Genomic DNA, 15908 nt, shown 5'->3' on the forward strand with positions numbered 1-15908 from the left:
CAACCCTTACGATAGCTGACTACCGGTCTTCAATGGCCGACCACTGGATCTAGTACTATTCACATAATCTCGGAAAATGGTAACGAGGTTGGCAGAGTTGAATTTAATTACTGATCAAGTTGTTTTTGTTATACACTGTATTGTACAGTACGTTATTGTAGTAAAATGAGATAAGATTGAATTATAATTTTTATATGTACATTAACAATAAATTTGTACATGCAGAAATATATTCGTGAAAAAATATGTCATACTAATATAACGAATGCAAAATAAATAGAAAATATTTATAAAATACAACATTTAGATAAAACGAGGTAAGACGTTATATGTATGTAACATGTGCTCTGTATATGTCAACGCAGTCCACATTACGGCTTATTTTGCATATTCCGACTTGATCGGCATAATCCGATGTGTTTTGCATATTCTGCATACTGTGATGAATTCTACACGTGTTCAGCGCTGTACATCTTCGTTAATTCGTCGAGATCAACAGTCATTCATATTTAAACTACTCATTCATCGGGTCGACGAAAAACCTGTGGATATCAGTAAACTTTTTTACGAAACATATGCAAATATCTACAACACAAGTTGGATAAAAAATAATTCGTGACGAACATGCATCGTATGCAAATTTAAACATATAAATATATATGCGGCGCGTACGTTTACGAATATTTATATGCCAGGTATTACGCGGTATAAAGACTATGTCATTAAAAAGTGAAACGAATTTGTGCCCCAGTTTTTCTGAATTTATTGTAATAAAATGTGCATCTGTATGAACATTCGCACCTTTTTATGCGCATTCACTGTAAGTGTCGAATGCAACAGTACCAAAAAATAAAAAATGGGTAACTAGCCTTTGTAAAATTTCATAAAGTTAATCAGTTAGACACCTTGCTATGATGATCCTTCATGCGTTCATTCTTCGCGTCAAAAAGTGACATAGAACTTTTTATAAGCATAATAATCTTACGTAAGAAAAATGATATGAGATTTGTTGTAATATGCAATTGCACAAAACTGTGGAAGATTGTAACCGTTCTAATTATAAGTCATTATTAGACTGCGGATTTTTATGACAGGATAAAAATATTCTTAGTCGATCGTCAGAAATGCTGAAAATATATTCCCTCTTCCAATAATTTTAACAAGTCGAAAATAAGTTTACAATATTTCTAAATTTATCCTAATGCCTCTACAGTTTATTAACACGTTGACTGCCACGCGAATTTTAGACGTGCACATAAGTTTCACCTATTTCATTCATAGAAGAGTACAGCGTTTTTAATAACAATTGACAGTTACTTGATAATGAGGTTACATTACTTAGTTTCACAGTGACATTATTTTATAACATTCATTTCTAAGTAATTCCATAGCGTCGGTCACCGATGACCCCATGACATTTTTCCCATTAGTGCATCAAATCCGCAGTCTAGTCATTATAGGAGGACGATAACTTTCTTAATATAGGACCATATGAGATGGATTTTTTTGATAAATCAGAACAATTAGTTTACTATATGACGTGAAGAAGGAATTTTGAAAAAATTGCAATTTAACGGAATTGCAGAGAGCATAGTTGTATTCTACAACTTTTTACGTGGACCTATATTGAGAATATAAAAAATGTGCTTGATAGATCTGTATCAATTATACATATTCTGAAAATTTCGTCAGAATCGGTTTATGCGGAAGAAAAATACAATTTTGAGTATTTCTTTCAATTTTTTCAAAATTTTTTTCACATCGTGTAGTAAACTAATTGTTCTAACTTCTCAAAAACATCCAAGTCGCATAGTCAGATATTAAAAGAAATTATGGTTCTTTTAAATGTGTCCGAATATTACTGTGATTCGCTGTATACATAATGAACGATTAACGAGACCTAAAACCTATGCACACAGCCAATATAAATCGTCCTTATCGAATGACCTAATTAAGTTTCGAATTAAATTGAACTGATCGGGGCGCCACGGTGCCATAGTATCGTAGAAATAATACGGAATCATTATTATAGGTACGTCGAATGCACCGATGTTATTTCGTTACTCCGCGGAATGGCAGAACCGCGCTGAAACACTTAGCCGAGAGACGAAATGTCAGGACTTCGACGTTGATTTGCTACAAGCCGGCTGTGGTCGATCATAATTTGACATTGCTTGCACTATCGCGCAGAAATGGATCTCTCGGCGCTGCCTACAAGCCAGTAACATCGCACGTATGGGTCATGGTGGCCTGGAAAGCTTAACGAGACAGTGCCACGTGGGAGGCACTCCGCGATGAAAATCAATTCTTTGATTTTACCAAGAACCCTGGCTACGGACCAGGCAAAAACTAATCTATGTCGCGATTTACGATTATAACTAGACACCGGATTTTATGAATTTATGATAAAAATGAGGTTTCATTTAAAAATTTTCTAGAGTAAAATTTGAAATTTGAAATAAAAATTTATTTTCTTTCTTAATACGTTTAACAGGTTGAAAATAATATGCCAGTATTTCTAAATTCTTCTATTACCATTTCAAATTTCCATTTCACTTCCAGTTTGTTGGAATTCGGGTAGGAAATTTTTAGTTTCCACAAAGATCCGCTGTCGAATTATAACTAACGTGAAATAATGTTCATAATGATTTCAATTAGTAAATATTCTACGGGGCAAACATAATTGCAATTTTCATCGGTGTAAACTTCCACGATTTTTCTGAAGCGACGTTTTATCTTCTTACGTTCGCATAACACATTGACAGAAAGCTTCATCTATCGATTTGTGTTCTGTCTTTTGTCGTAACAGTTTAATTGGGTTATGTCAAAGTGGAAACGGAGAAAAAGCAAATTCGTGCAATCTTATTATACGAGTTCGGATTACGCTAACAATGCGTTTCGCTAGCGAACTATTAATAAACAGTTCAACACTGCTTTCGAAAATTACGTGACAGAGATAAAAGTCTCGGAGACGAAGAGGTTCGCGGGCGTCCTTCTGCAACTGATAATGATGTAAATACGAATACCTTGAATAATATCTCGATAGGTTGCAAAAGCAATTAAAAGGTGATTATACAAGTTGGTCATTCGACGTTTAGCTCAAAGTGGAAAATAAAGCAAAATATAGGGTAAGGAACCCAATTACTGTGCCCATATTAATTACACTTATTTTTAAAGCATAATGAGTATTAAAAAAGTGATATTAAATTTTTTTCATTAAAATCAGTTAACATGTATATGTTATACATCTCTTTTTTAATATTCGTTGTGGTTTAAAAAGTAAGTATAATCAATACAGGCACAGTAATTGGCTCCTTTACCCTATAGCTTTGAAAATCAAGAACAAAGATTGCAATTATTTTTCCACCAACCTAATAGTAATCGTGATTCATGAATGTTAAGTAAGACACAGGAGCTAAATAGAAATTTATATTATTCACCGATAACTTTGACATAATGAAAATAATATACTCGTACCTTTAAAGTCTTTCAATCTTTCCACTGTTTTAAATTGCACCTATTCGTTTTTGTCATAAATGCATAAAATCCGGAGTCTAGTCATAACGAACTACTGCGAGCGAACATGTGCGCGATAGAAATAAAGTCAGAATTGTTGGGGATAACAATAATAATATTCGTGACCCCTTCTATACCTCTTGAATGTCGCTAATTGTACGAAGAAATCATTAACAAACATACGACATAGTATTATATGAAACGTTAATTTTTGTAAAAGATACAGTTAATCATTACGGATTTTCATGCAAAATAAAAATTGTATTTAATTGCGACATACAAGAGCTAGGTATACATTTATTTCTTTCCTTAATTATTTTAATAAGACCAAAATAATCAAGCAGTATCTTTAAATTTATAAAATCGGCAGTCTACTAATCACTCATTCTACTATTACTGATTACCGATATTAGTAATTACAGATTAGAAAATGTGATCGTGATTACTGATTTATCACAGCAACGATTAACCGATTAATGATTGCAATTGCCACGATTATTTTTCGAAATCAATTACAAATAAGTGATCACAAAATAATCGATTACTACCCAACACTGCTCCGGACCCTGTTGCAACGTGATTTTCCATCTGCTACTTTTTGTTGCTGTGTGGCGCATATTATTTAATGGTGTAACCATGCGCACAGAAAAAAACGTCGTATAGTCCAAGTTAAGGCAAAGATAACACAGAGTAAGGTGACGTCAAACCTATGACACCAGTGTAATTTACGGTATAACGCTTGGTGTGCAACACATGCAGATGCCGCAGGCAGATACGCAGGTGAAATCAAGCAAATATCGGTTGAGTTAACGAGCTGTCCAACAAAATATTAGGTTCGTACATATAAAATGTTCAATTAACAATAACCATAATTTTTTTCTAAATAAAACTTATTGGTTAAAGTAAGTGCCATTTTAAACAACATACTCTGTCAACGAATTACAAGTTTCCCGATTGTATTATAGTAGAAATTGAATTTTCTGTTGGTTTACCATCTTTATTTACAATACAAGATTGCCATTTTTATAGATTTTTCTATCATTTACGAATAGATAAACATTTATTAACATATTTTTAAAAAATATCGCATCATGCTGTCGTCAATACATTAATTTTTATACGCGAAAATCGCATTAATTGACATTGAAACAAACTTTATTTAAAAGTAAAATTAAACATCTAAATGAAAATTGAAGATAAGACCTCCAAAATCTTAATAATAATAAACCTGTAAGACTATAAGAACATTTCTTAATCAAAAAGCTTCGTGACATTTGCATTTCGAAAATGAACAATTCATATACGTAACAACCTAATACATTGATATCCTAAAATTCTTTTAACCTTTTTGCTGTTTTAAATTGCATCTACTTATTCCTGTCATAAATGAATGAGTGAATTCATAAAATATTCACTATCTAGTAATTAAATATAATATAAATGGCAGCAGGTTACATGGAAGAACAGCATCATATTTGAGTGTTAAGATACAGTGTTATATGTAAATAAATGCGAGTCCAATAGATTCGTGTACTAGTTTGTAAATTGCAGACTGTGTAATTTGTTAATATTTAGAATTACGTGAGTGTTGTGACAGTTTGGTGGCACAATCATAACGATGGCACAGCGCGCTGATAAGGAGATTGATATCAAGTACACGTGATCGATACCGGGCGTATTGTGAAACGATGTTACAAGCTTAAATTTCCCATCGAAGACAGGAAATCATGTACCATTTATTAAATTTATTTCCATTATAAAATTGAAAATGCTAATGTGTTAATTAGTAAACAAATATTGTCACATTTTACCATCTCACCGTTACTAAGCGGTCAGTTATACTTTGCTTTTTAAAACAGATGAACAGAGAAATAATATATAAGTAATGACATATTTCGCATCATTTGTTATGTTTACTATATCTTTCGTTATTTTCAATGTCTCTTGCAGTAATCAACATTTTCTTGATTTATGTTTAATAATTTGGATAATATGAAAAATTGAAAATTATTCTATACATCCAATTATTGTCACTTTGCATTGTTGTCGATATATAGAATGATCCAGTAAAGATAACGCATGTTCAGTGCAAGAAAAATCCCATTCAACTATTAAAAATTCATGACTGTAGTTTCATGACTGTAGGTACACATCATTGCATTTCATAAGGTATAATACATTTTTATTTGAGATTTTAGCTACTACAAAAATTCTGTAGGAGATTTCCATGAGATTTTCATAACTTTAGGTATACATTATAACATTTTATAACATCTAATGCATATTCATTTGAGAGTTTGACTATTAGAAGAATAGTTTTCAACAAACAAAATACAAGAACGATATCCGAAAGTCTGATAATAACCATCTCAAATAAAAATAAAGTATACCAGATGGTTCATCAAAACCCAAATATCTTCTATATTTTTTATGACATTTTGTTTTAGAGGACATAACAAATGTTTTTAATGCAATGTAAATGGTACCACAAGCATTTAAACGCATTTAGATATATTAATAATATGAACCATTCTGTATTTAGAATTATGGATAATTATGTAACGTTTGTTTTTTTTTTTTTTAGATTGAGGACATAGTGTAGCGTATTAGTTATATGTAAAGCGAGAACCTATTTCGCGGTTATCTCGTATTTTAAAGTACTTCTGTAACTTCTGCAGTTTACGTAAGATAGTCTAAACAGCAAGCATGGCGCCGCAGGTACGAAATAATATATCTAATGAAAGACTTCGCTACTTTGAAAGATTCTCAAAGGTAGCTTCATTCACACTCGAATGTCGCGGCTATCTTCGACGTAGCATCTGTATTCTTGTGCAAGGGAAATAAACATACCAAAACTATCCGCTCGACAGGCTACCAAAATAACACCGCAAAGAGAACAGAAATTTTGTCAGCATTGACTATTCTGTTCGCCAAAAACGTGTAGAAGACGATCTGATTCTATTTCAACCAACATTCTACCATTAAATAGAATGGTTTCTTTCAATGAAAGGCTCTAAAATAGAAGAAAAATTAAGTGGTCCTTCAAAATATACTTTAAAACTGCAACGATTCAAGTGAATTACATTTAATGTTCATTTCTATCGAAATTGGTGACTAGAAACGTAGTGAGATAGTACAATTTCATCTTAATCCACAAATAATTATATTATCGACAGTAACATATTAAACCATTATTAGCATAAATTCGAGTAGGGCCGCATTCGCCCCAATAGTTCGCTTAACGGTTAACGAAAAGTCAAGTACAGTTAGCTTCCGTTTTGTTTTTTTGCACAAAACAAATATAACCGTGCGACGTGTTTTTCTAATTACATAACCCAGGGATAAACAGAATTGAATACACCTGTTCCATTAAACGCGCTTCTGTTTCCTACAATACTGTGACACAGTGATTAATGGCACGCAGCATCAGCCACACGCCAACGACGGTGTATATCGGAAAGAACGAAACCAGTGGATCAGTTAAGTTTATTAAGTTTAATTACGAGCCGTATAGAAAGTTTAAAAGCACGTTGCATGTTGCTCGGGACACGTAACGAGCGGATTACGTTCTTCAATCACTTTATTGCTTGTTAATCATGCATTCCTTCCATTAAAAACATTGACAACCCGGCAGAGTTACATTACAGTAATTGTTATCGCCTGTGAACCTACGGTGACACGCACAATTTTCGAATTAATTAGTTTCGAGCAACCATGCGAGCGGCTTTAAACATTTTTCTTTCGAGTCTAGACCTTAAATATAAGCAACTGTCCAAAGATTGTTAATGGAAAACCCATAACAAGATTAACACAACAGCTAAAGTACAGTGGCCACATGTAAAAATGTTATTATTATACTTACGTACATAAGTTTTTTAGGTTTTAGCGACTATGCAGTCGAATATGCTATTCTTGTCGGTAATTTGGTTTCTTTGGCATTGTTTTTTAGCGTATTTTGTTTACCATATTTAAATAATACTATTGTTAAATGTATCTAGAATTAATAGCGAATTTATTTGACACTTTTCGTTATAAAAACATGTGAAGGAAAAGTATTGATTTAAACATTATAGACAATTCTAAAACGACTCTACTATATTTATAAAGGGAGAGATAATTAGTTACTTATTTTTCTTTAGTACGGCTTTTGTCTCAAGAGTTTTAAAAATGTCACTTGCATTTATTGCATTTACATTATACATAAAAATATTGTACGTAGCATGTACAATTTTCTATATCTTTTGTAAATGGTCTATTTATAAATATATTCATAAATATTTATTTCTTAATCCATTTACTTCAGAAGCGGATGTGCCTTTCCACTTCGTCTGGCTACTATCACGAAAGCGGGTATATTCGCAGGAATCATCTATTGATCTACCAATGATTGAAATTTTCCAACGAACTACATTTGCCCCAAAAAGCAGGTGTGATTGCTTGGTAGCTTATCTGGTAAAATAGCGGAAGCAAGAATTCTAAATTATAATTAAACTGCGAATTTTATGCATTTATGACAAAAATGGATAGCTGAAATACAAATCGGTAAAAATATTCGGAAAATATAAGAATATCATTACATTATTTAGAATCTATTGAAGTTATTCATAGAAGAAATAAAATTTCATTGAACTCCTTGGAACTGTTGCAGAAATTTTTTGTTTTGTGTATAAATTTGCAGTCTAATTAAAATAAACATAAAATGGTACTTTGTACCATAATAATTCAGAATAATTAATATATTTATAATATGTTCCATTATGTATGGCAAAAAGATTGTCTAGATCGTGGTTTATTGTTAAACATTGATCGAATCAGAAAGATTGTGTCTCTCGATCCTTGTTTCGTATTGAATGTTGATCTAAAATGAAGGTCAACGATATGATAATATTTTTCGGCTCTCTTAAGGATGCAAAACGAACAGTGATGAAAAGAGTTATAGTAACTTTTTAGTATGTTTTATCCAACACATGAATAATGGAACATTTTTTGAAAAAATATTGTAACATTTTACGTTACTCTTAAAAATACTAATTTTAGTTTAAACGGGACCTAAAAAATACCAAAATAAACATTTTCTTTCAACAGGAACACATATTTTGTTCATCAATGTTAGAAGAATTCTCAATCACTGCTACAAGTACAATTTGCTATTCAATGAATAGTACTAAAACAATACTACAGTTATTACATTACAATTATTACAGTTCAATTGATATTTTGAATGTGTCATTTATTCGTAACGATTTGCGTAAATAATTCAGACCTCAAAGATTGTATTTCTCCCATAGAAATCATTTTGGTAAACATTGTAAATAAATTGTCTGCATGAAAATTCTATTATTGGACTGTGAATTGTATACATTGTCAACAAAAATGCAGCTGCAACCGATTCAAGCAACATTTATGTTGCACCAAACATCTGTTCCTTGAGGACACTTTGTAAAGAAGTTCCCGAGGGTAACAGTTCCACAAAAATTCCACAAGAGCTTCCCCAAGCAAAGCATACAAGTTTGAACGGTATAAGAACCAAAAGATAACTTCGATTTTTGAAAAGTGGTAACTTGTTCTAATGCGGAACACTGTCTGTGCGCTTTCGTCGCGCAATTAATGCTGCTTTCCATCGCGGTTGACCGAGGTTCTCGGAAAAGGTGCTGGCGACGTTGTTAATTAAGATAATTGTGGGCCACGATGCGTCGCATCCGATAAGGGACAAAACACAACAGTGAAAAGTGGTGAACTTTTCAATGTGACGTATCGAGGTCGCTCATTCGCATGACTAAGATCTCCAAGAATGCGCGAGATCTCCCGTGGCTGGTTAGAGCGCTCTAGAACGCCGAAGATCAAGAGAGCAGAGACGGTTTAAACTGTGTGTGCCCCGTCCCAGCGTGACTCTATTAATACCCGCGCCTCGTCGTCGCGCCTTAAAAACGCTCGCATCGTTGCGGAGACGTACACGAACGCGAAGGAAACTCATTCTTCTTTCAAAATTCAGAATTCAACGACTGATCGATCAAGAAGGCGCATCGATCGTTATATTTCATCCTGGAACCTACCGTAAAACGTCTAAGCTCGAGGACTCGCCAAAAAGCGGAACCATCCTCAACGCCTACCAGATCGGACCAAACGTTTTCCCCGAGGTGGAGCAGAACGAAACGAACTTAAATACAGAAAAACCTGGCTGCATTTCAATCGAGAGTCCGATGACAATGAAACCGCGTCGTCGCCCCGAAGCACTCGAACCGGGGCCGGGGGCGGGAGGGGGGTTCACATTTAAAGCCAGCAAGGAGGCGTAGTTCGAGCAGGACACACCGTAGATGTCGTACAAGTGCGTTCGCAGTCAATTATGCTCCCAACTGGAGGCTATTGGGAACGAGTTAACACAGTGTGTCTGCCGGGGTATCACGCGGATCCGCGGCCAGTCGGTTATCATAAACAGAAGAAGGAAGCGGCGGAAACTGTTGCAGAGTTCCAACGGAGCAGCCCACAGATGTCGTGTGAGGTCTCGAACCCGTCGAGGAGTCATCGCAAAACACACCTACTAATCGTCGTCGGTTTCGCGGATCCGTTTCACGTAACAACAGGCGAGCGCACTTTTGCAGCGGGTCCGCACCAACGACGCAACGTTGCGCACGACACAACAACAATCCAGGAGGAGCTGGTCGGTAAACAGAGAACTGCAAAATCGCCTAGTCCCAGTGGTCCGACACCCTAAGAACGGTACACCCTTTTTTCCCCCCGGGTCCCACTCACCTTCCGGCGATTTTGTTGAGACGGTAGGAAAGGATGTTGGATAGAAGTGTCCCCGGGTGCGGTCCGAGAAAGGGGTAGCTGGTTGACGGGTAAACGACAGTGCGCGTGGAAGTTTCGCTGGTTCTACCTTGGTCACCGTACAACCCTGTCCTGCCCCCCGGAAGACTGATAACCTGGTAGAAGCACAGACGTACCGATAAGAAACCGTGAACGTGAACGTGAACGTGAACGTGAACGCGAACGCGAATGTACAACGAGCAGGCAAGAACCGGGGTCACTCTGCGAGGGGCACGACGCGTGCTGGGGCTCCCTCGACCGAGTCGCGACTGATATCATTTCCAGCGGGGGACTGTGGGGTCGGCAGCCAGAACCCCACCAGGGGGTCTTCGTGCAACCCCCACGCGGTGTCGTAGTAGTCGTGTTCGCCGTCGTGGTTGTGGCTCGTTGTCGTCGTGGCTCCACCGTTGCTGGTCTCTCGAAACCCCCTTCGCACGTACAGGGAATAAGGGACCAGGATGTGTACGCGTGTATCATGGGGAGAGGCTTCTCTCTTTCCCTCTGTCTCCCTCTCCTTCGAACGCGGCGTGGCGTGTCCCGCGATCCTGTCTTTCGCTCTCTCGTTCCCTTGCATCTTCTCTGGCCCGACCTCTGCCTTCGTCTCCCTTCTACGCACGCCTTCCACGCAGAGGCCGTCTCTCTTCGTTCCGCGCACGAACGTTCTCTCTCCGGCCTGAATCACCATCCTTGTCCAACTCGCCGAGCTATATTGAAACGTCTGTCCCTCTTTCGCGTTGGTCACATTCTAGTCAACAGCCTGTACACACGCGACGCACACACGCGCGAGCGCGCGCCCGCTCATGTGCACACACACTCATGAACAGAGGACGCCAGCGCGCCAACACTGTTCTAGCTCTGCCTCCTTCCCTCCGTTCGTTGGCACCCTCCCTAGCCACGAACCCCTTACCACCCGCGTACCCAGCAGCTTTATCCACCCTGAACCCTCCCGTTTACGAGGGGTTGCTTCTCGGTAGCCTGATCGGACGTTTGTGAGAAGAAGGGACCTTCCCTTCGCTGCCCCTCCGAACCGACCCTGCCCGGAGCTTTTTTTATCAGATTCGGGATTGTTTCAGCCAAAAATTTCACTGCACCTGGAAACCCTCCGTTCTTGGCTTCAAGAATATTTAAAGACCCACGGGGGCATACCATCTGCTTCCGTTACAACAGAATTACGGTTGCAATGCTCTATGTTCACACACACACCCCCCCCCCCCCTCTTTGTAATCATTTTCAGCGGAGCTCCTCGGAATCGGGAAAAGCGAATGAACGCATCGAGGACGGTTTTCTTGCATCCTCTGCACCTGTTACGTGTGTTCATTCACTTATTCGTAGACTTGCGGCAAACGGGCTTTATTTACGGGCATCTCGAGAACGATAACGATGCCGATAGCATGGAAAACGAATACTCTGCTATCGGGAAAAGCCGAATTTTCAAATGGAAAGCGCAGAAAATTCCTGGCGGACTGTGACTGTATCGTCGCTCCCAGCGAGACCCGAGGGGGCAATATTACCGGCGCATTGTTCACTTCGAAAAGTGAACTCGTATAAAAGACCTTGGAACATGAAACTGCTCGTTGAGGAGTGTCGCAATACGATGAGCACAGACTGCAACGGCTACTGACGTAATCATCACATGGCTACATGTATATTTATGTCTGTGCTCGGTGTGGCTACACGTGTGCATATGAATCGCAGTGTACACCGTACTAGAATTGCTACAGTCAATTACTATCGATGTCTGCTACGGTAAACATAATTTTTGTCACGAAATTGTAATTTTCTGTCGTCTGAAAGCGTTCTGTTCCAGCGACTGTTCAAAATCAGATATGAACGAATGATTTTTTTTTTTTTAAGGAATTTGTGATATGATTTTTAAGTTTGCAGAAAATTCTGGATTCGTTGAAGCAACGGGGGAAACGATTCTTCTTACAGTAAATTGATTGTTCGCGTCTGAGGTGACCGTCCGACGATTCGGGGGCAGTGAGCGAATATCGATTCGTTATTTTTAGGGGCAGTCTATCCATGGACCCCACCTTCGCCGCTGGCGAGATCGAAAATTTGTCTCTAATGAATCACTGTTGTGTAGAATTTTTACGCGTCCGCTGCGTTTCGATCAAAGTCGCACGACGGACAAAGCCTTATCTAGGGGGGCGTATGGAGAACGTTAAACATTTTATTGAATCTCGTTACAAGCTGAAAAATACAGTTTCCGTGTATAAAATATCTTTAACAAATTATTATTAGAATGCGGATCTTTGTGTCATTTCTTAATTTCATAGTTTATTTTCTGAAAATTTAATTGAAAAATAAATCTCTTTCGTTGATTGGGAGATTCAGTGTAGAGAGACCGAACTAAAAATGTTATTATATTTCAATAATATAAATGCTTTTTTACATTTCATATATTTTCCATAAATGCATAAAGATCCGCAGTATAATCGTTATAGTCGCTTATAAGCTGACCACATACAACATCTCTCCAAATATCGTATCGTACAATTTTTAGATTCTTTATTATGCTGTTAACAGTGAAAAGAGTAATTATAATCAATTTTCGATCACAAGAAAAATTCATTACGTGTTGATTTTACAACAAAAAAATTGTTCTATATTGAAAAGTGTCTTTTTTTTTAAAGGGTACAAATTGAAACGATTTCTTATCTCATAATTAAAGCAAAAGCTAGTCACAAAATGCTTCCGTCATTGTTGACGCGTAGAAAAGTTATCATAATGATATCAATAAAAATAATAAACCCTAATGATAATGATTACGACAATAATGATAGCTTGTACTGTTCATCATTTTCTTATTTCCATTATACGATTAAAAAATAATATAAGAACACCTTCGATGTTGGAATAAGGTATGATGTCATAGTTTTCACTTGCATGTACATAGGGCGAAGGTTTTTAATTAAATTCGGAACAGTCATGAGTTAAAATAGCACAAATAAAAATCTTAGAACGGTTCGTCAAGACCACGTATACAAATTATTTGAATATTTAATACTTTCTATGATTTGAATGTGCGACGAATCGGAGTTGCAAAAATGTTTCAATAATTCATCGTTAAATCCACAATCACTGAGATTTTCCTTAGCAAATATATTTTGCGGTATTTTTGGCGTTTCGTCTGATTCCGTTTGTTCTACAAAAAGGTAAACTGTTTATTCAGTAATTATTATTAATTTTAAATTTAATGCGATATCACACAAAATTTACCGGAACCGTGTTTTGCTGCTGTAAATGCAGTTGTTGAATCTAGTTGCGCACAGCTTGCAGAATATTGGTCCAGCTGGCTAGATTTCATTAAAGAGCAAAGAAAAGGTAACACATGCGGTAATAATGGCCCCTTGAGTTCCAAAGAAAAATACCTTTCGTTATCGACACGCACGGTGCTTTCTTTCACCTTTAAACATTGGGGATAATATACATAATGTACAAAAAAATTTAATATAAAAGTTATATACCTTAATTGATCTTAGAGAGGCACCATGGAAGGCTACAGGGGCTAAAAGAGTTGGAGGCACTCCTGCTAATGGTCCAGTGGTTGTAATAGCGGATTTACAGTTAATTAAAAAATTAAACAAACCTTGTGCCTCAACACCTTTCACAAAAATGAGAGACTGTTTCATGTTATCTATTTCGGTTTCCTTTTCTAATGTCATTCTTGTCTGTTATAAATTTAAAGAATATTAGATCGTTTAAAGTAGAAAGGAAACGAACTATTTAAAACAAAAAATACCTGAGAACTCTGGATTTTGCGAATCTCAGAATTTTCAACTCCAAGACTTTGCAGCCACTCATCTTGGGTTTCATCCTCGTCGTCGTCTACACTTTGATTTTCTGATTGATTCGATTCTACGCCATTCGTTGTAGACACATCCAATGTGTCGCAACCAGAATCAGTTACGTCTGACCGTCTTTTAGACTCTTTTCTCAGAGGCATTGTATATTCTATTTCTGTGTAAAGTAGTAACATTTTATATTTGCCCTTAAGTTTATGCATCTACATATACATATGTAAATTCCATTATACCTTCTTGCTTCAGCGATTGTCGAAAACCACGTGTAGTGGGTGTCAAGAGTGCATGAGCTTCAGATATTCCACAAATTCCAGCAGCACGAAATAATACAGTGAAATTATTTGCACAGACATAAAAATATGGGCATTGACCTGCTCGTAGTAAGTGGAAAAGGGATCTAAAGCTTTCGCTCCAGTCTTTGTATAAAGCATCTTTGATAGAGACGTTACTCACAATAGACAGATTACTTGTTAAATTAGCACTCACTTTGCCAGCAGAGCGAGGGAATAATTCTAACCACGGTAGTGAAGGATGTTGCCATATTAAGCAACACCTATGAAGCCTGTTTAAAGCAAACACTAGTAACAATTATTGAAACAAACAGTTCTACCAAATTATAATGTGGAAACAATTTCAGGTATCACCTTGCATTTGGACTAGTGTCTAATGTTGAATCTGTTTCGCTAATATCTAAACATCTTACAAATCCAGTTGTACCAGACGCTTCTTCGCTAGTTTTTAATTTAGAATTCCATGGAAATGTTTTTGGAGACATAAATCTCATCTTTGTCTTTAGCGTCCAATCTATTGGAAAATATTTTTCACCTTTTGGTGTTTCCACATCTGGATTAATCTTATTCCCTTCCATTTTTGAAAGTATATTAGAGAATGTTAATGGAGATTCAATGGGGTTTAGGTCTCCAAGTGCTTTCTTTGGGGCTTCGATTTTCAAAAGCTCAAATAATGTATTATCGTTACTTGTTTCCAACTCCGTAGGAGTTATATTTGGTCTTTTCTTGGCTTCATCTTTTGCAAAAGGATTTTTCCGTTTTTGAACTATGCTCTGACTAGCATTAACATTACACTTCTTTCCTATATCTGTAGATTCAACTTCCACATTTTCTCTGTTAACTCGTGTATTGTTCATACGTGCTTGAAGTGCACGTTTCTTTATCTTTAGTCGATGTAACTGCATTACTTGATCGGGCCTCTTCCATTCTGATGTTTGTACTTTTTCTGGCTCCTCCATTGACAAGTGTAAAATGAGTTTTGTCATGCTGTCATATGGGAAAGAAAGATAAAAATTTGATTAATACTCTATGATAAAGGTAACGAACTGAAATTTAATCTTTCGCTACTCTATCTTCTCGGATTTTTGTTTACAGTGATATTATAGGTTAGAATTCCAAAATCATAAGAATACAATCAATACGAGTTTTTAAACACTTTTTAAGAGAACTTATTAAAAACTATTTGCACAATGATACAGACCGTCTTTTAAAAAACTGTTTTTATCTCATAAGACCGTCAATTTAATAAACTATCTGCAACTGGCCTACGAAAATAGGTGATATAAATAGAATTGAGTGGAATTGAATAATTGACCCCAGCTTTCAAGCTCACTATGATGTAATATCACAGACAAGGTACATGAGTAGATCAATCACCCAATGTATTTTTTTGTCTTACGTCCGCGGGGCTCTAGAGCCACCTTACCATTTTTGTGTCACATCCTACCGTATCGGTCGGAACTAATATTGTGGAACCAATATCACAGAC

The 15908-nt window shown here is 36.6% G+C and overlaps 2 protein-coding genes and 1 long non-coding RNA gene across 5 annotated transcripts in view; 1 reads left to right on the top strand and 2 right to left on the bottom strand.

Moving 5' to 3' along the window:
• Positions 1–10407, bottom strand: part of LOC143365648 (uncharacterized) — a 31833-nt gene extending 21426 nt beyond the window's left edge. The window contains exon 1 of the mRNA XM_076806014.1: positions 10267–10407. The gene's annotated coding sequence lies outside the window, so the exon portion shown is untranslated. The remainder of the gene's footprint in view (positions 1–10266) is intronic.
• Positions 8303–12893, top strand: LOC143365650 (uncharacterized). Of its 2 annotated transcripts, none has more exons than XR_013084580.1 (2): positions 8303–10178; positions 11558–12893. It is a non-coding gene; the product is annotated as an uncharacterized LOC143365650 (long non-coding RNA). The 2 variants fall into 2 exon arrangements; XR_013084579.1 differs by having other exon boundaries at positions 8303–10174.
• Hd (humpty dumpty) lies at positions 12674–15759 on the bottom strand. Of its 2 annotated transcripts, XM_076806012.1 has the most exons (7): positions 15621–15758; positions 14774–15406; positions 14363–14691; positions 14069–14286; positions 13794–13997; positions 13546–13732; positions 12674–13471 (listed from the first exon to the last, which is right to left on the bottom strand). In XM_076806012.1, the coding sequence occupies exons 2-7, from the start codon at positions 15403–15405 to the stop codon at positions 13296–13298; spliced, it is 1746 nt and encodes a 581-aa protein (XP_076662127.1). In that variant the 5' UTR covers position 15406; positions 15621–15758; the 3' UTR covers positions 12674–13295. The 2 variants fall into 2 exon arrangements, with proteins under 2 accessions (XP_076662127.1, XP_076662128.1); XM_076806013.1 differs by having other exon boundaries at positions 14774–15759.
• Positions 15760–15908: the final 149 nt, after the last annotated feature.

This window comes from Halictus rubicundus, chromosome 2, assembly GCF_050948215.1.
Source record: "Halictus rubicundus isolate RS-2024b chromosome 2, iyHalRubi1_principal, whole genome shotgun sequence".
Classification (NCBI taxonomy): Eukaryota; Metazoa; Arthropoda; class Insecta; order Hymenoptera; family Halictidae; genus Halictus; species Halictus rubicundus.

Coding starts and splice junctions, on each gene's coding strand:
- Hd (XM_076806013.1), bottom strand. CDS start 15,405: ATGACAAAACTCATTTTACACTTGTCAATGGAGGAGCCAGAAAAAGTA. Junction 13,733..13,793: donor CCTCTCTAAGATCAATTAAG/GTATATAACTTT, acceptor CAATGTTTAAAG/GTGAAAGAAAGCACCGTGCG. Junction 13,472..13,545: donor AGCAGCAAAACACGGTTCCG/GTAAATTTTGTG, acceptor ACCTTTTTGTAG/AACAAACGGAATCAGACGAA.